This window comes from Frankliniella occidentalis, unplaced genomic scaffold (genome assembly GCF_000697945.3).
Source record: "Frankliniella occidentalis isolate FOCC.00 unplaced genomic scaffold, Focc_3.1 Scaffold247, whole genome shotgun sequence".
Classification (NCBI taxonomy): domain Eukaryota; kingdom Metazoa; phylum Arthropoda; class Insecta; order Thysanoptera; family Thripidae; genus Frankliniella; species Frankliniella occidentalis.
Window position 1 is genome coordinate 498,852 of NW_026267373.1, and position 20,471 is coordinate 519,322.

A 20,471-nucleotide genomic window follows, 5' to 3' on the forward strand; every position below is an offset into this window, starting at 1 on the left:
CCCAACCCCCGCTCCCAGCTGTAATAAAATGCCTCCCCTGCGCTGGCCTTGATGCCTCAGCTCGGCTTATCGGAGACAGAAAGAAATGGCGAAAGACTTCTCGTCCAAACAGGTACATCAGACAACACGAACCCCAGCCAGCCAGCCCACAGCCCAGAGGATAGGGGGTGGGGGTGAGGACAGGTCAGGTGCGGGCGGGGAAGCCCGGAGAGAGGAAGAAATGTTATTCGAACCCCCAGCTTTATCATCAATTTTCTTTCTCTTTTTTCGTGAAAAAGATTGCTTGCTTGAATGGTAATTATCCTGGGGCTGACTTAGCTTCGCTGTGTACTAACCACTACTACCCCAGAGGTGTGCAGGTCTACACCCCACCTTTTCTCTCTCGTTATTGCACCACCCCACAACCTTGCCGCTGTAGATTGATTCGGACAGCAGAGACTGACGACTACTTTGGGGAACAAAATTGCCTCCAGCCAGCTTCGCCGGCGCGGGTCGTCATGGCGGCGTCACGGCCGTCACCCCATCCCTCCCCCTCCCCGGAGCACATGACATGCCTCCTTTCTGGGTCCCGTCTACCAAGAAGGCCCTTTTCTATGCTTTTACGAAATGTCATGACACATCACGGCACAATACCATTTTCACTGACCAACGTACCCCAATATCCATGTGGTTTATTATAGTATATTAACTTTCCTTAAAAATAAATAAATACTCATGAGCCTTTGCACTTAAATCTATGATTTTAAAAAAAAAAAAAAAGATTTGACGGCTTACCTCATCGTCGAAGTTGGCGTCGGGGTCGGACATAGCTCAGGTCAGGCTCACGCCCCGCCGGCGCTCAGGTCTCAGGTGCACTGAGGCGCGCCCTCAGCCCAGCGCACTGCGCGCCAAGCCCCGCCCATCCCCTGCAACACCGAGCTCGTTAGAACAGAGACAGAGAGTAAGAGAGAGCGAGCAAGAGGGGGGTGCGGAGAGCGATGGGAAACAAGAGCTGCGTCGCCGTGGCCGGGGAGGTGGCAACCCCGCGGATGAGGCGGGGAATTAAGCGGCGCGGAAAACATTGGATGTCGTTGTTCCAACACCCGAGTAACATCCCACCAAAAGCAAATTTCAACAAAAAAATTCAGCCGCCGTCTCCTCTCTGGAAGCTCTGCTGACTGGACACGTTGCAACAACACCCGGCCCCCTGGGGTGGGCACCCCTTGCCTCGCCGGCTGAGCGCAAACCACTCGAGTGCAGTGCTGTGGAGTGGAGAGCGAGCAGAGTCTGACCGAAGCGAATTTTTATTAAGGACCATAACATGACCGTCTATGTAGAGTCCATGTTTCTCCATCCCCGTTCCTTTTTTTCCTTTCTTTCTTTGGCCCTTTTTTTGGAGAGCGAAATGGACGTTTGAGGACGTGCTCCACCGTGGTCCCTGCGAGGCGTGTGTATGCAAAGCGAGGCGCTGGACGCAATCCAAGTCCATAACTTATCTCTCCGAGTCCCGCCGAAGTAGGACTTACAAATGTTTCCTCTTAAGAAATCTGAAAAGCGGAGCAGAGCGGAGCGGCTCGCGCGGGCTGCGGCGCCGCGCTCCAGACCCGCGACCCGGCGCGCCGGCAGCCTCACGAGTGCCTCAACCGCCCCCGGGAGCGGCGCTGCACCCCCGCACTGCGCTTCACCCGGATGGCCCAAAGTTACATCCAATGCAATCGTGCAGAGTGGCTGCGGCTGTGCGTGCAGCTGTGCGTGCAGCTGTGTGTGCAGCTGTGCGTGCAGCTGAGCGTGCAGCTGAGCGTGCAGCTGAGCGTGCAGCTGAGCGTGCAGCTGAGCGTGCAGCTGAGCGTGCAGCTGAGCGTGCAGCTGAAGGTGCAGCTGTGCGTGCAGCTGTGCGTGCAGCTGTGCGTGCAGCTGTGCGTGCAGCTGAGCGTGCAGCTGTGCGTGCAGCTGTGCGTGCAGCCGTGCCCGCAAGGCCAATAAGGGGCGACACAGACAACGACGACCGAATCACGGCGTACCTTTGTGCCGGGGCAACAGTGTCAAGCTGTAACGATTTTCGCAAAAAAGCCGCCGCACATCGCGAGCAAACGAGAACACTGGACAAAACGCAAACAAGCCTAGCGGGTGTGAGACTCGCTGGTGACCCGGCCCTGGCCAGAAGCGTTGTTGGGCGTGCTCAACCTCAACGTGCCTTTTAAATACCTCGAGTCCCGCGTGGGCACGTTTAGCTATGGAAAACGTCAACACCCGAGATATTGCTCCGGAACTCAAGGTGTTGACGCTGTACTGAGCACAGGCCGAGGACCCCCAAGTACCGCGCTACGGATATCCGTCAGCTGGGCCTCAGTGGGGGAGGCGGGAGCCGTGCTGGAGGGCAGGAGGCGGCCCCCTACCGGCGCGGCTGCCGCTAGCTGCCGCGCACGGCGGGCTCCGGCTGCCGTGGTCATGTCACTGGGGAGGGAGAATTAGCGTAGCAAAGAGGGAGCAGGACTCTGTCGGGAGAAGACGCGGGCCCTTAACCCCTAACCCAATCGGTTGTCGCCAGATGGAGGCTCGGCAAAGGCAGCCCAGACACCGAGCAGATGACGTAGGAGGAGACAACAGACCAGGCAGAAAGTGAATTTGAAAATCTACCCCAAGTACATGCTAGTGCCAGTCGCCAATCTGCCTCCCACACTTGACTCCGCTTGACGCTCACACGCGTGCACACATACACAGAAACACACGCACACACCCACTGCCCCCTCCCTTTTCTACTTTACTTTCCAACTCTACAGACAAATATGTGCTGGGGATTGATCACAATCCTTCTAGATTTCAAAAGCACTAGTTACGCGTCAGGGACATTCTATTTATTTTACGAACAATAAGGGCGACTGGCTGATTGCCAGGTTAAAATAGACCGTTCCGACAGTGCGCATTTTGAGAAGAAATGAAGAAGTCGGGACCGGAACCAGTACCTAAATTGCGCTTATTTTGGCCATTTGACAGTGCAGTTCGACGTGAATGACCTCGATTAAATCTGTAGTAACTGTCAATTTTAGTTTTCACTGATTTAAGCCATTATTTTAGAACTGTTTCCGGTGGTGATTTCATTAATTCTTCTTTAAACGGGCACTGCCGGAACTATCTATTGACAGGTGACGATAGGGCTGCTGGATGCGCCGGGTGGGTGCAGAGTGGGCACTCGCAACTCACGGGTATATATAGGGCCACGAGACAAAGGAGTCCCTGGGAGGCCCCGACGGACCCTGGAACAGAGGCGAGGCGGCAGCGGCAGACCCCCCGCGGGCGAGGGCGATGTGGCTCGGCTCGGCTCGACGCGGCTCGACACGGCTCCGGGCGGGGCGGGGGAGTGCTCCTCGCACACTGAGCCCCGCGGAGCGGGGGTGAGGGCCAAGCGGGCTGCCTACAGCGCGGGCGCAGGTCGGAGCAGCACTGGCGCCCTCTCGAGGCTGGAGCCCGCGGCAAAGGGGGGGGGGGGGGGATGGGTTTCCTCCGATGCACCAGCCCGCCCAGCCACGCCGCGTCGTGAGAAAAAGCAGAAGGGCTAGCCACTAGCCAGACTTGGCAGGTGGGAGGAGGGGAGGAGTTGAGACAGGAAGGAAAGGAAGAGTAAGGTAGGAAAAGGGGTCACTTTAAAATGTCGAATAGAAAGTCATGTTCAGACATGAGACCTAAAAACACAAAATGGAGTCATAAGATAAATATGATAGCCTGGAAGGAGACTTGAGGCAGTTAAGGAAAATGAACAAAAGCAGAATGAGTAATTATGCACACAATGCTCTTTATTCACTCTGTTTGCAACGCATGAACCATGGCACACCAAGCAACGGTTAAGAAAACTCTCACAATGCAATAACGTAAAATAATTTTTTTTGAAAAAGCCTTATGCAATAAATGCAACCGGCAGGATATCTTTGACACTATGCTTTCACATGTATCTTGTAAGACAATTTTAATTATGTAAAATGACAACACATACTGCAACAGTATAGAAATAACTATGTCAGATAATGACATTTTGTTCAGAGAAGTCCTTCATCACATAAAAGTACAATAGGGACCAAATTGTAAAAGAAATTAGGGGGACTGAGGCCCACATCTTGGGCACAATAAAATCTTGGATACTTAGTATTTAGTCCTCAGCTTTTTCTCCATTCTGGTAACATCTCATAACTTATCATTACCAGAGATTCACAACAGTAATGTCATGAGAACTAAAGAAAAACAAGAGCACAATTGTAACAAAAGAAGCAATATACCAGAGACCTTAGAAAAACAATGGGTACACAGGTCCATAGGTTGAAATTTTCAATGTCATGCAATGAAGTCATTGCAAAAAATCCCAACCCCAATGAATTTTTTTTTCTATTGCAACAGAAAACCCTCTTTGATCCTCCTTAACAGCTTAATGCAATATCTTTTCCTAACAAAAAGTCTGTAAAATTCAATGGTGACAGTAAAAAATTGAAAAAGGAAAGCATTAACACAATCACCATTCAAACGAAGGAAGTTCATTTACACCTGGAAGTATTACCAGAGTCTCAAGTAAGTCTTCTGTTTTATCTCAAGGCTCCCTAAAGAGTTTCAACAGCATTTATCAACTTTTCAAACTTCAGTGAATTGAGGACGTCTCTTAGAAACATGAATGACTGATGTGAATGTGATGACAAATAACAATGATAAAAAATAAAAGATATAATACTAATAATAACAAAGATGAGAATGATAATGAAGATGATAAAAATAACAATACAAACTTAAACGCAGACCTATAATGTTTGTGCTATAAATATTGACCTTTGGCATGAATCTGACAAAAGAGAAACTATTCCACAGGGCTGATAAAAATTCATTTCAACTTTATGATAGACAATAAATAAATTTAGTGTGATTAAAAATCACATAAAGAATCTTATGAGACAATATACATTCTATCACATGAAACTTCACTTTTAGAAACGACTGAAATTCATTACAATGAAGGAAAACTGAAATTTTCCAGGCACATGCTAATGTGAAGAACAAATGATTCTGGAAATTTTGCCCCAATTTCACTATGCAAACATACATGAAATATAGGAAAGCTTGACAAGTTGCAAGTTACGCCCCTTGAAGCTCATGAATACCAGGGCTGACCTCACAAATGGAACCTAGACTGAAGACAATTCACATCAACGAGATAGTATAAGTAATACTAAGTACTGTACAGATTCACAACATGCAAGAGAATGGGATGAATCATTTTAGAAACATGAACTCTAACAGAAGGTACATGATTTGCATTATGAGTATGTTGTACAAATGCCACAAGTTTCACGTTCAAGCACAAGCCTTTCTGTTGAACTGGAATGTGTTGTGGCTACATCTTAATCAAATTAAGTTGCCAATTCAATGCACAGAATCATTCAACATCATTGCCTATAATTTTTATACCACCACATAAACAGAAGAATCTGTTCTATAAAAAGTATACATTTTTGAAAGGATGTATTCCATGATGTATGTACTCTTAATACATAAACCCTCAGGATGGGGATAAAAAAAACTGGGTAACACCTACTTCCTTATTTTCATAATCACAATCAACATTACAAGCACAGTGATTTGTAGGTAACTTTAAGAAAGAAAAGCAGACCAAATCTTCACAATATTACATTGGAAGTCTGTAAGAGCAAATTGAAGAGGAGCAATTAGGATAAACATCAAGGTACGATCACTTCAACTACAAGATGCAATGACAAATGCATCAGTACTCAGAAGGGCTACAATTACAAATTTACAATTTGGATTTATAATTATTGCTAGTAGTTGCACCGAAGAGCATTACTCTCATTTAGACCTGAGTACTCATATTCTAGCACATATCAGAAGATACAATCCTTCAAAAAAAGTATAAACATTTTAAACAAAAAATACAGTATTTTCAACAATATCTTATTGAAAACTTGTCAATGAAAATGTCTCCTTATGTTCCTTCCCTCCCACATTGCAATAAATATTCATTGTTACACAGAAAGATAAAATGAATGCATCAGAATGAAAGATGGCTTATATCTCACACACACACAGACGACTTAAGGACGGAGAGAGTTCAGGCAACAAGAAAATCGCTTCTATAACACGAACTGAAATTTTTTTCATTGATTTTAGATGAGTGGTTAATAACAAACAAACAGGTTCCAGGGATTGGGGGATAAAATAAAAAAGGGAGTGACTGTTACAGTCTCAGAACTAGAAGACAGAACATGTAACTATGGTTGAACTATTGTGGTGAAAGCCAGAACAATGAGGTGTGCATTGTGGTCCACTCAGAACAGAAATGAAACGAAATAAAAACAATGCCCGCTAAAATCAACGATCAAACTGAGAATGCAGGTAATTAAAACCAAAAGCTCAGAAGGTAAGGATAAGAACCTTCAGTTTGGCACTGATTGAGCTACTGTGCGATGCAGAAAACTGAAAAGTTAGTACTGCCTTGTTATATTGAGCTTTTATATACTAAATGGAAGTTGAATTAGCACTGATTAACACACAGGAACAAACTGAATAATCTACAGCATCCATTTAAAGAAGAAAAATCATTCTGGACTACTGCAATTTTCAATACAATTAAGCAGGGTGACTAATTATAAAGATGTTACCTCAGAACAAGTTATTTAATGAAGTTTGGTCCAGCCTTGCTTCTCTGTTGTTAAATGGTAGCGAGTTACATCTTCACATTGATCTGACAGTGAAACTAAATCTCCATAAAATTCACATCAATAAATGAAGGATGGCACTAATACAAGCTGGCAAGTTTGAAAACAAAATCATTATGATAAGTGATGCAGTGCTGGTTGTTTGTAAAATTAAAAATGATAATTAAGGTTTAAACTCATTCAAAATAAAAAGATGAAACTGACACACACCTCCAACAGATAACAATGCTTTGTCTGAATGACAACCATAAAACAGACCCATGTCAGGTCAAAAGTCTTTGAAGTAAAAAAATTATCTGCTCCTCGTAAAAAACAGATGTTAGAATAATAAATCTTCTATTATTGCAAATCTTTGTTCAAACATCACTCCTTGAAGCATTAGTTGTGACTAAACCCCTGACAATATTAATGGCAAACACAGTTCTTGACACATCATAATCCACATGTCATAAGTCAATGACAAAGATCAACAGCAACCAATGGAAAGAGTTAAAATGGCTCTTTTAAATTTTGTGCTTGGCTGAGTTTTGTTGAGTTTGAGGTGCAAATACAAATGCATGTTTCTTATTGGCAAAAAAAAAAAAACCCTTGAAGTTTTCTACCAGGTCAGACGTTTGAAATTGTTAATCAGTAGAGTCACTTCCAAAAAAAGAAATGCGTAAGCACCTTTCTGGCACAGATTCAAGACTACAGCTTGTGTTTATGCCACTCATGCTTTGACCACACAAATGCTTGCTATGTAGAACCCTGGCTAGTTATATCAAGGAACACTACTTCATTAAATATTTGTGATGTTTCAATTTTTGTGCAAGATAAAATAAATAGACATGAAAATTAAACATACAAATACAGATAACAAGAGAACAGTCCAGCCAATGTGCACACATTCACATCACAAGAGGTAAGACTTATATACACTTTGGTTCTTCCTATCGCTGCCTGCCAAAACATCAGGCCAGCCCATCTCTTCCTCTGCCTGTTTAAAATCTTTTTACTCTCCATCGTAGGTTCATTCATTTCATACACAATTATCACTCATTCTGAAACTCAATACAATTTGTTCTTATATGTCACATTCACACATATCAGTGTGACACAAGCAGACACACAAAATACCATTTTACTTACACACATATTTAGATATACATTTACATGTATACTTATACCATAGTCTTAATGGTATATGAATACACATACACGTATAAATTGAATAGATACACATCATTTATTGGTTGATTCATCCATACCCCTTCCCCAGAAAACATAAACAGTACTATAAACACTGTGACTAGAGAAAATGAAAAACAAGAAATAACTTTGATCAGGTATTAATTTTGAATTGATGACATCACATTTGTTCACGGTAACCTAAATTTTGAGACAAATTGGGACAACAAAATAAAAACCATCAAGACACATGCATACATACGTACATTCAGTTCACTAGCATTCACAGGCAGCACTGAGGTTGCGGGCCATCACAATAGCTCGTACTGACGTAGGTGCATACGTTGTATAATGTCGCGGCAGTCATTGAACACTCGGCGGATGTTCTCTGTATCTACAGCACAGGTGAAGTGTGGATAACAATAATGTTTTCCATCTCCACTAGCTGTGCTAATGCGCTGTAAAATTGAAATAAAAGAATGAATATCAAATCTATTGTAAGTAGATTATGTGAAAAGTATGCTGGACATCTGAGGGATGACTTACCAGAAATTCATCTCTGATGAAGTACTTAGCCCTGACCACTTCAGGGTGGTCTGAAGGCTCTGACGTTGCATCTACGGGAGTCTGATATCGAGAAAAATCTGCAAAATATTCCTCCAGGCGAGATTTCCCTGCTTTAATTTTCTCCGCCAACAGATCTTGCTTATTGAGGAACAAAATTACAGAGATTGTCCGCAGCCACCTGAGGATGAACAAATTCAGTGTTAAAGGTTCTATTATTTGCATACACCCACAAACTGAAGACATTCATACATGATCCTTCATACCTGTTATTCCAGATACTCTTAAAGAGATCTAGGGACTCCCTCAACCGATTCTGTGTTGGATCTTCTCGAAGAACCATATTGTAGGAGCTGCATGCTGTTACAAAGATGATAGCAGTAACATCGTTGAAGCACTGAATCCACTTCCGGCGCTCGTCGCGCTGGCCTCCAACATCAAACATGCTAAACCACAAAGAAACGCCGTCAGTGCAAAATACTCAACTTTATTCTGTACTGTCATGATTATTAGAATACTAATCACTTACTGAAAATTTACTTTGTCCACTTGAAACCTGGTCTCAAAGATACCGGAAGTGAGGACACGACACCTTAAAATATCCTACAAAATTCAAAGTGCCACATGTTAATTTGAGATGATACACAAGCAGTGATGGATAAAAATGACAGTAGCTACAGGAAATTAATTTGTTACCTGCTCTGAGGGAGTATAGTCAGGTTGTTTGATTATATGCACTTGGTCTAGGAAGCTAAAAAAAAAAAACATAATTAATAATATGTTAAAGAGAGGAGGTTCGAATCATCTATGTTAGATTAGATACATTTAACTTACTATTTTGCACAGTCAATGAGCTGATACTCATTAGATCGCTCAAAGCATGCTTGGACACCTCTGTCCTTCCATAAAATCTCAGTATGTTCATAAAATTCCTAAAAACAAACAAACAAGTAAATAAGATTATGAATTGCCCAAATATTGAAGATTTAAAGAAAACATACAAATTATTATTTTAATATTTCAACACAATCAGATTTATTAGATATAGTGGAATACTAACTGGTGGGTAATCAAAATCATGCTGTGATGCGACATCTTGGATGTAGTCAACCCTGCTCTGACTTTCAGGTTTCTCCAAAGATATGGGTGGAGTTAGTGTGCTCATAGCACCTGTAATTGTCTGAAAATAGATATCAAAAATTGATTACTCTTCAAAAAGTTAAGGAAAAACTTATCATACTTAAGATACTTACTAATATTGCATCTCGTATATTTTTTTTAATATCTTCTATTTTAAGCATTTTTTCCCTGGAGCAAAATAGGAAAGAATGTTAAAATTTAGAACATCTGTTTTAACTAATAAAAAAAAGACACGTTGACAAACAAATTCAAAAAAATTATCGTACTCTGGACTGAAGCCATTGACGTGAAGTATCCGCATCTGCTTTACAATCGTACTTTTACCAGACTCTCCTGCCCCTGAATATGCAATACAAACAACCAAATTATTTGCGCGAAAGCACAACTGGTTAACAGAATATAGAATCAGGATAATTAGTGTTATTAATGATATATTGAGGAAAGTTTTGCTGAAAGAACACTGATTGGAAAACAAAACAAAGAACCCTCTACAGCTTTGAAATTAAATGAAGGCTCACAAATTTGGTGACACTTAATATGAGTTGGTAAATAAGACGTACATATCAATTCTGTTTAAGATAAAATAATGGCTAAGATTTTATGATGGTTTTTCACAATAAATGACTCGATTCATAACTGGCAGAGGTGGGCAGGCAAGTCAATTGAACACCAAAGTGATGCGAAATATTACCTGACCTCAGATTGAGGTTAAGAAATTGCGGCAATAACGCCGTATTAAAAATCGGAACAATAAAAATTCTAGACACATTTCCCCACCATCTTACGCGTCAATATGTGGACAAGTACAGGAACTAATAGAAAGGAAATGTGATGGAAAGGTACAAGGAACCGCCATAACCTCAGCGACGGAGCAATTGCAAATCTTTAATTCCAAGAAAGAGGCATGATATAAGGAATCCCAATGAATTTGATCAAAAAGGTAGGCAAGATTTCATTTGAACAAAGCCGTAAAACAAAGGGAAATCGAGATAAATAAAGAACTGTCTACCGTGTTTAGCAGCAAACTCTCCCCGCCCATAACAACCACACTTGGAGAGACAGTAAATTTCGCGAAACACAGATTGAGAGGTGAGCCGAAGCGCTTAAAATAATTAAAATAAAATTTCGTGAAGCCAAGGACGGGGCAATTGCATAATGGGGACATAAACACCCCTACCGATAAACGCAAGTATTTAAATATAAACCAAATATGGCTGATGGGGTTGATACTTACCCAGCAACAAGAGCCTGTGTGTGGCTCTGTACACCTGTTTATCCCTCTGAATTTGTTGGTTTATCCTTTTGTTGGCTTCCTTCCGTCGTTTACTTTCTTCTTGGTCCGCCTTTGAGCTCGCACTTCCAAAACAACCCATGACATCGGGCCCGATCTCAAGAAATATGGTGGCCAAGCAGCACTGATAAGGATCGCGCTGCCCGTCGCCCGCGGCCGAATTCCCTATTTTGTAGGCGATTTTATCACTAACAAGACACAACACTCCTATCTAGTCAACGCGGCGCGAATCCCGAGTTTCCTTGCCATCGCCAAAGCATAGAAACTTGTTAGTTTATCGAGATATCCCCCTCACCCTCAGCGAGAACGCTTGGAGTGTGTCCGAATTCAGCCACCGACCGAGCACCGACCGGTCGGTGGTCGAGCGGTCGGTCGTCGAGCGGCCGGTCGCGAGCCGCTCCAAGCAGCTATGCCAACCGCGAACCACGAAGTCCTTTCGCTGGGGATGGTTGCGGATCGCGACTACCCCCGCGGAGGACCCGCGGAGGACCCGCGACGATCCCCCGCGTAAGACCCGCGCCCTACGATCATCCCCCGCGAAAGGATTTCGCGGTTCGCGGTTAACCCAATGTGGACAGGGTGGCATAGCTGCTTGGAGCGAGTGGCTCGCCACGGCCCGGCCACCGACCGCCCGACGACCGACCGGTCGGTGCTCGGTCGGTGGCTGAATTCGGACACACTCTTCCATTTCACTGCCAAGGGTGTGCACAGGTGCACTATGGGTAGCCTACCGCCTTCTAGTCCGACTTGATGGGCTCGCTGATTTGCAAGGGTTAGATACAGTTCTGCGACGTTCTACGAAAGCAGGGTTGAGCATGAGTCTATTAGATAAAACTTTTAATGTTTCGTATTGTCCACGAATCAAAACGCGGAAACAATGGCATGCCCCGTTCCGAACTCTGCTTCGGACTCGGATCGGATGGGTGGGGCTGCTGAGGGGGCGGGGCAGGGGCGGTAGGGGCGGGGCTTCGGCCATTGCGAGATGAATGGAGGCGCCAGGCGAGGCGCCGGCGACAGAGAAACGCAGAGCGCCAAGTTTAAGATTGCCTATCGCTGTCTCTGTTGACAGCAAATAACGACAAATGAGGCAACCTTGAAAATCATGGGCTAGAAAACCCCTGGATGTGCTAAAACCGAGGCTAGAAGAACCGGAGGATTGGAGGGAAAACCCACGCAGACATACACAGCACTGAACCGAGGTAACATATAAGTAGATTTTGGTTTTCCAGCAGAACCCATTTTGATTCGCATAGCGCGACTACTTGTCACTTGACTGGAATTGACATGGGTTTAAAACTAGCAGGTTGATTAAAGCGATACTTGGTACAGGGTACAGGAACCAGCACACCCACGACACGAGATATGTTTCGAAGCTTTGCGATGGACCGTTTAAAGGTGTCCTCACGATGAACGTCTCACGAGGCAACGCTAACGATAGCGCCGCCAGGCAGCCGTGTGAAGACGGCCAGGCCACCCGCCCAACGTCGGGCAAGTGAACGTTTATTCGAACAACTTTGCCTCGCCTCACCTCCGGGAACTTTTCTTGTGGGGGCACCAAGTCGCATTCAAATCTTTGAAAAGGCGTCTACCAATTGATAGTAGTAGACTGTTCGCCAATTAAAACGGGTGCCCCGACCAAGGCATTGATTGAGAGCAACACTGTTCTGTACACACGTTACAAGTAAAGCATTTTGACTTCCCGCGCAAATTTTTTCCTCATTTCTTCTGTAAACAGGTAACCAGGTAGACCACGACCATACTCCCGAGGTCTTTAAGGCATTCAGTCCGATTGATAGGAAGATATTCTTTTTTGAGGGAAGTACAGCTTTAAAACGCATTCTGACTTACCTCAGGTGAAGTAAGGGTGCAGCGCAGAAATATTCATCAATTTGTATCTCGACTCACCTGCAGATTAAGATTAAAGGTTGTCAACTTTGTCCAGGCGGATGAGCCTTGCAGAACCCGTGTTGTGTTTGTGAATGTATTTCCGGTGTGTTCTTCATGGAGGATTAAATGGCGGCTGATGAAAAGTGGTATTTTACTAAAGAACAATTAGCAAGTACACCAAGCACAAAATGTGGTTACGATGTGGACAGAGAATTATCGTGTCGCCAGCAAGCTGCTCACCTCATCCAAGACATGGGGCAGCGTCTACAAGTGTATCCTTGTGATTTGATTTGAGGCTATGTGAATGTCGCTGTTCCGATCTGAATGGACGTATATTTAGCGTCCTCATCGAAATTAATTAATTTTATTTGTTTCGGACAAATTTCATTATTGCCCAGGATAATCCGTTCCATCTCATCCCTTAATTTTCGCCTTAAAGTCAGGTGATGCAACTTCAATCTTCGGACCTTGAAAGTTCTCTAGCCCAGTACTGTGCCACGCCATTCTGATAAAAACAGTCTACTAAGCTTGTTCAAGCCTTTTCCATTTATTTCTTTTTCATCGCCTGGGTGTTAGGGAAGCTGCTTCTTCTCTCATATGTTTTGTGCTTCTGGAATAGACGAGCTGATCTATGCTAGGTTAAGGCCCTCGGTATGCATTTCGAGCTCTGTTGTGATTAGCCTAACCTCAATCCAACGCTACTTTACAGATTGCGCAACAACTTTCTATTGCTCTGTAAAGGAATTGGACGTTTGGAAGGCGGTTAATCCGTGTTTACTTTTTTAGCCCCGTACTTTTTGACTACTTAGGGTGCTGTGTGATATTGGTATTTCCTTAACCAACTCTTCAGTTCTCAGCTTTGCATCAATACAGCAATCGTGTACATGCACCGATTTTATGTATTCCATTCATTTACCCAATTTCATCTTGATGCTATGGCTGCTGCATCACTCTTCCTTGCTGCCAAGGTAGAGGAGCAGCCTCGTAAACTAGAACATGTAATTAGAGTAAAACAAATTTGTCTACATAGAGATCAACCAGCCCTAGATGTTAAATCCGAGGTAAGTCACTCATCAACTAGCTCAAATCATTTCCCCTTTACACTGTTTCATCAGACAATTTATTTGTCATATTGGCATACTATTTTATCCCTTTGTGCAATCTGAAATTAATGTTTAATTTGTTGATACATTCCAATACCCATTGCTGGTACAGTGATGCTGATACCTGTTTACCTGTGCTGTAACTAAGCCTATTTTTCCTTGTAGCAATACCTGGAACAAGCCCAGGATTTAGTCTTTAATGAAAATGTCCTGCTTCAAACATTGGGATTTGATGTTGCAATTGATCACCCTCACACATATGTTGTCCGCTGTTGCCACCTTGTGCGTGGTAAGTGAGGACCCAATCCAATTTTTCTGTGCAGAAACTGTGAAATAGTCAATTTGCTATGACCTGTAGAGTTTTTAGGAGTTTTCACTTGCATGATTGATTATTCTCCAATTTTTCACAAGTGCTTTATAAATTCAGTATTTATATTGTACTTTTGAGCATCTGTCATTGGCATTTTGATGGTTTCATACACATTGCTGTACACTGTGATGTTCACTTTGTTTATGCAATGTTTACTGTTCACTCACAGCCAGTAAAGATCTTGCTCAGACATCATACTTCATGGCTTCTAACAGGTACATTCCAGGGCATATGTATATTGTTGTCTTTGTGAGAAAAGTGCTAATAACTTTGTTAATTCATTTTTCAGTTTGCATTTAACCACCATGTGCCTTCAATATAAACCCACTGTTGTGGCTTGCTTTTGTATTCACTTAGCCTGCAAATGGTCTAATTGGGAGGTGAGTTCTCCTACATACATTCCCTATCAATGTTTTATTTTTCCAGTGCCAGATGAAATAATTAATGTTTTTTTATTTAGATTCCCCAATCTAATGAAGGAAGATATTGGTTTTACTATGTGGACAGAACAGTAACTCAGGAATTATTAGAACAGTTAACTGATGAATTTCTTGTAATTTTTGAGAAGTGCCCATCAAGACTAAAGAAAAAAATTAAGTCAGCCAACCAGAATGCATCCTCATACCAATTTGTGAGTTTCCTTCAGTACATTTTTTTCCCCAGTCAATTGCTGTTAGCGCGATTCGGCGGGCACTACCGGCCCAAATCTTTCTATCGGGGAAATCATGATATTAGATTTCCGTATTCTAAAGATGTTGCCGTTTTTTTAGGTGAAAAATCGTAATAACCTATATTTATTTGACAACCATTCATATTTCTATTTTGTAAGCTCTAGCCGTGTCAAATACATTCAGTACACTAAAAACACAACGAAAAAAATATTTTACCATTTGATTTAATGGTTTATATTTTAGAACCCAACAGCATTTACCACTTGTCTTTGGTACTGTAGGTATTTGGCACTGACTATCGAGGTTCAAACAACGCCTTTTGGCGCATAAATCGGCCGAGTTTGGACTGAATTTAGGTCAATCAGGTCAAAATTTAGTCTAGGGATGCCCCATATCCGTCATTCTAAGGGGTATTTCGTTATCTATGGGAATATCTATCTGGGGTTACGTATAAACCATACTAATCTTATGGGACTGCAGAACCAACATTGTTACAACTGGGTTATTGTGGTATCCGGATATTGTTCTAATGGTACTTGACTATTATATATCTGTGTCTGCTGTTGTTGTTATTAAGTCTACTGTTTATCATTATGTAATGAGGTATTAATTTGAGTGTGTGTAGTAATGCAAGATTCTCTCAATATCTGTGTTTTTTCTTTAATGTAATCTAATCTATCTTGTTGAACCCCAATGTATGTATCTATTTTGTTTATCTTTGTTTTAGGACAAAATTTCTCAAAGAGATGCTATGCATGAAGGAGTTAGCTTTCATGCTCATCATAGACCACAAGACCCTAACAAACCTTGTACGTTGAGTACCGCCCTCATTTTTTCTGAATTTTTAGGGGGTCTGTTTTTATTTTGCTTTATCTATATTCCTTTTTTTGAATGTTTTTGTCTTTTTGTAGCATCATCTCAAATTCCTGTATCTTCCAGTCAACGCTCTGACTCCCGTGAATATGACAAGCGGGAGAGAGATCGACAATTGGCTTCATTGGGTTCACATTCCCAACACAGGTTTGTATAGTTTTGACCGATCCGTTCCCCAGCCCAGTAATATGATAGTAAAATTTAACTGTATGTCATTGTCTTCAGGGATGGTCATCACCGAAGTAGTCATCACATGGGTCATCCACAATCCTCATCTGCCCTTTTAAAGCCCCACGCTGGGGCTCCTGTTCCAAATAAGATGCCACATCCTGGCCAGCATCGATCCTCTATGTCTCATCACCCACGGCCTGATCACCATGTCAGACCAGAGCAACCTCAAAGACCAGACCACCAAGTGAGGCCGGAGCAGCAACAGAGAGCAGACTATCAGCAGAGGCAAGAGCGCCAGTCAAGACCAGAGCATGGGGCTCGACCTGAACACCATCCTCGAGGTGACCAACAATTGAGACCTGATCAGCCACGACCAGACCACCATCCAGCCAGACCTGATCATCCAGCCCGAGTTGATCATCAAAATCGACCTGATCTCCAACTAAGATCTGAACATCACCCAAGACCAGACCACCAAAACCGTCCAGATCAAATCAGACCAGATCATCCTAGCAATCAGACTCGAAGTGAACATTCACAGAGGCCTGATCCTGTAAGTAGGCCAGATCAAACCAACCGTCAGGAGCATTCTGGAAGAGTGGAACATCAAGGTGGAATGGAGAGGCATGATCGTCCTGATGGCTCTGAAAGACTTGCTCATCCTGAACAGAGGCATAGCGGTGTGACTGCAGCTAGAGATCAGCTTAGAAGGGAAGCAGCACTTCAAAGAGAGGCTTCTCGTCGTGAGGCTCTTCATACCTTACCATCCACCATAATGAATCATTCACCTGCTCAAAGGACAACAAGTGGTGATAGTGCTATAAGTTCCAGTAGTTCAACATCTTTAACACCTTCTAACCAAGAGTGGTCTGGTTTTGGTGTTACTTCAGCGGCAACTACAGGGCCATTACCTATACCATCAAAACATGCTGCACCTTCAGACCCAAGTCATAGACATTCTACTGGCTATGAAAAGCCAAAATCTTCAAATTCTGCAATGGATTCTTATTCTAGGCACAGAAGTAGTTTACCTGCAAATGATCGCAGACCAAGTAGTGCATCTGTGTCACTAGACAGGAAAATGCTGCAAGAAACAGAAAGGCGTCAGCTGGAATCATTCTTTGGCAAAACAGGTCAAGCCCCACCATATAAAGAAGTGAAGAAAGAACCAGAGGCTATTCAAATGCCCCCTCAACCACCTGCTGTGCCTTCTGCCATGCATATCAAGAGAGAGAAAGAATCACCTATTAGACAAACACTCAGTGTTGTACCTCCAGTGGCAGACATGATGTCACAACAACTGGGTGCACGTCAAAACAGTTACAAGACTGTTGCAAATGATTATCCCATTGTAAAGAGTATAAAATTGGACCCAGACTCTGAGTCCCTACCTGGCACACGGAATGGGACCACTCTTTCTGCTCCCCTCATACCTAAGGTAGAGAAAATAGAAATGGATATTAAAGAAGAGAATTCAATATCAAGTAGACTTCCTAATCAAAATGACAATGCCCAAACATTGTCAAATAGAAGTTTAGATTCTAGACTTGCTCCACCAGTGCCTAAAGCAGAACAGAAGCCAGCACATCATTTGCTCAATAGAATGTCAAGTTATCCTAATAGTGATAGTAAAGGTATGCTTTATCCTCAGACAACCAATCTCAGTCAAAGTACTCAAAATCAAGGAAGAAGCAACACAAGTCTTTCGGATGAGCAGACTCAGCTACCTGCTTTGCTCGGGGATGCGCGTCCTTTGGTGCCTGTGAAGAGTGTGGAAGTCAGAACAGCACTGCCAATCACTCCAATACAAGGAGATCTGGGTGCTGTTGCTTTTCCTGCATCAGAGTCAAAGGATGTAGCCCTTGCTCCTGTTTCAGATGAAGGCTTGTCCGCAGATCATCATCACCATAAAAGCAAAAAGAAGAAAGAAAAGAAAGAAAAGCACAAGCATAAAGACAAGGACAAAGAGAAGCATAGAGAAGAAAAGAAACACAAAAGTAAACACAAAGAGAAGGATAAAGAAAAGCGCAAAGTTGAGACAGCTGCTGCTGAGGTGGTCCAAACCAGTCAGTCCAAGCCAGCACTCACTTTAAAAATTAATAAGGCTAATATAACACCACCTCCAGCTGCACCTGCTGTTGCCCCTTCTAGTGGTGGTTTGAAGCTGAAGATAAATTTGTCCCAGTTATCGTCTACACCTAGTGGGTCATCTAAAGAATCGCGAAAGCGAGAACGCGATAAAGCCAGCCCTGGGTTGGAAACTTCCCATTCTAAAGCTCCCAAAATGAGCTCAGATGTTGATACTCCTAAACGTGGCAGCCACAGTGGTACCAGCAAAAGCAGTAGCAGTAGTTATGCCCGTCAAAATGGTCTGGAGTCCCGTGGTGGGAGTCGTCATCATATGCAACATCCACAGCACTACAGTGGCAGCAAGGTACGTAGGAGAGGTGGCATGCATAGTAGGCCATTTAGATATGAGCCTCCCACTGTCAATCACATATCAATTTCTTTCAACAATGATGTGCCTACGCCATATATGCACTCTGTCCCAGTTACATTACCAGACACGAGTATTCCTCCACCACCCATACTACAGTCAATGATGTACTATCCCCCATATCAGTATCCATACTCTTACTATCCAATGCCTTACACCCCATCCCAGGTGTTTCCTACTCGTGCTGCCTCCACTCCCCCACCTCCTCCACCCCCACTTCCAAAAGAACCCCCTCCTTCCGCCCCACCCCCTCCACCTCCCCCACCATCTTAATACATGCACATCTCTTGTGAAATCTTTAAAATTTTATGTGAGGTGGTGTATTACAAGTACTTTTTTTGAAAAAGAGGACTTTGTAATATTAGTGGCCAGCTGCTAATTTTGCATTTATGCTGATTTCTTTCAAATGTATTTTTTCTTTTCCTTCATGATAACTTTCTCTCCCAATTTCAATCTCTGGTCTAAAACTATTCAAAGCTTGGCTATTTTGATCTTGAAATGTGGAAGTGTTTTATTTTAAGAATACCTCTGCATCTGTTATTCCAGAATTCTTAACATTCAACTGTCCAATTCTTTTATTTAAAAATCTAGTCACTATTTGCGCATGAGGCCATGTAAAAGTACGTAATGCATGACAAATTTTGTCTCAATTGACATGTCTTGTATTAAGAATTAAACATATGAAGACTGTCTCAATCTAAATATCCAATTTTAAAATCTGGATGTGTTTTCAAACCGTCAAATACATACTAGAATGAACTTTAAGTTCAGACTGTCAGTAAACTTTGTTTTCCTGCCTTTATGATAATCTTTTATGGATATTTTCTGTCAAAACAGTCATCCATAGGATAGCGTTTTACTTTTTAAAAATATTTTGTAGTGAACATAGTGGTACTAGTGGTCAGAGTATTTACAGGGATAGATAGACATTATTTACGGGTGCACTTTATATTCAAATGATATATGAGAATGAATTAAAGCAATACTGAACAGCTTCCATGTAAGGCTAAAAGACTGAAGCCCTGTTGGATTATTTCTTTTAACTAGTGATAACCATTTGGCTATTAGGCTCACTTTTTCTCTTTTAATAATTGTTTTCTTTCTTTTGCTTACTAAAACCAATGTGGAAGCCTTAAACAGCTCTATCCTTTGGGCAATTCCAGAGACGGGTGTGCCTGCGTAACGCGATTTGTGAGTGACTGAGAGGTGCTACGGTTTTGTACTAAACATAACTAGACGCGTTATGAGATTGCTATTCCGGACATGTATTGCAAAGCAACGTAGTGCCTCTCAATCGGCCGCAGATCGCGTTACGCACGGACATTTTTTGCCATTTTTCCTGGAAATCCCCTTATATTTCATTTGACTTGTTTAGAACATTATTGAGCACTAGTACACAAAATGTATTGCAGATTCATTTCAGAATAGTTCTATTTTGGATCCCTTGTGCATGTTCATATTTTATGAGAAACTCTTTAGTATTTGTTTGTGCAAAATTAGACTTGTCTGCCTTGTTTTGTTCTGTGTTTTATTATTGCTGCTTTAACAGCATTTGCAATATGGTGCATGAAGTGTTTTGCATGTGAGTAGACAATTATGAGGACATGGGTAATGCATTACATAAAAGCTGATGCGTACTTCTCAAGCAGTTCACAATAGCCTCTTTGTAATATTGACTTCAAACAGCTCATGTTCTTTCATTTATTACTGCTCTATTGTTTTAAGCCACGTCTAGTAGAATCCAGGAAAATGCATAATCAAGCCGTTTCCTACATCAACTTTGATTGAAAATTACTGGCTTAGTGGGAGTGATGAAGTTAGAGTGGTAGCGTCATGTAGAACTTTATTCTCTTAAGTACAGTATTAGCGGCAAGTCAGTCTGGTCGTAGAATAAGAAGTTCTTTCTTCAAGTTGCCTTGTTTAGTGGTCATATTTTTATTTCCCCTTTTCATGAAAGCATTTGGGGCTAACATTCATGAAATTGCATTTAATTATTGGACTATGATCAACAGTTTGCTATATATATTTCAGTTACAATACTGTTACATGTG

The 20,471-nt window shown here is 42.5% G+C and overlaps 3 protein-coding genes across 3 annotated transcripts in view; 1 reads left to right on the forward strand and 2 right to left on the reverse strand.

Annotated features, from left to right (window-relative positions):
* LOC127750734 (inactive dipeptidyl peptidase 10-like) overlaps positions 1-779 on the reverse strand; it is a gene marked incomplete at its 3' end in the record, with an annotated part of 27,553 nt that extends 26,774 nt beyond the window's left edge. The window contains 1 exon segment of the mRNA XM_052273115.1: positions 775-779. Within this exon segment, the coding sequence (XP_052129075.1) occupies positions 775-779 (5 nt within the window).
* A 2,966-nt stretch (positions 780-3,745) lies between these two features.
* LOC113203662 (guanine nucleotide-binding protein G(s) subunit alpha) lies at positions 3,746-11,482 on the reverse strand. Its single transcript, XM_026418452.2, has 10 exons — positions 10,792-11,482; positions 9,824-9,896; positions 9,671-9,725; positions 9,478-9,597; positions 9,252-9,349; positions 9,114-9,168; positions 8,947-9,020; positions 8,684-8,863; positions 8,400-8,598; positions 3,746-8,311 (listed from the first exon to the last, which is right to left on the reverse strand). Exons 1-10 carry the CDS (start codon positions 10,928-10,930, stop codon positions 8,165-8,167), a joined length of 1,140 nt encoding a protein of 379 aa, XP_026274237.1. The 5' UTR covers positions 10,931-11,482; the 3' UTR covers positions 3,746-8,164.
* A 1,316-nt stretch (positions 11,483-12,798) lies between these two features.
* Positions 12,799-20,471, forward strand: part of LOC113203657 (cyclin-T) — a 9,469-nt gene continuing 1,796 nt past the window's right edge. Inside the window, exons 1-9 of the mRNA XM_026418446.2 lie at positions 12,799-13,007; positions 13,586-13,796; positions 14,004-14,127; positions 14,378-14,423; positions 14,498-14,588; positions 14,669-14,839; positions 15,607-15,688; positions 15,791-15,899; positions 15,978-18,357. Coding sequence (XP_026274231.1) covers positions 12,862-13,007; positions 13,586-13,796; positions 14,004-14,127; positions 14,378-14,423; positions 14,498-14,588; positions 14,669-14,839; positions 15,607-15,688; positions 15,791-15,899; positions 15,978-18,357 — 3,360 coding nt within the window. The 5' untranslated portion in view covers positions 12,799-12,861. The remainder of the gene's footprint in view (positions 13,008-13,585; positions 13,797-14,003; positions 14,128-14,377; positions 14,424-14,497; positions 14,589-14,668; positions 14,840-15,606; positions 15,689-15,790; positions 15,900-15,977; positions 18,358-20,471) is intronic.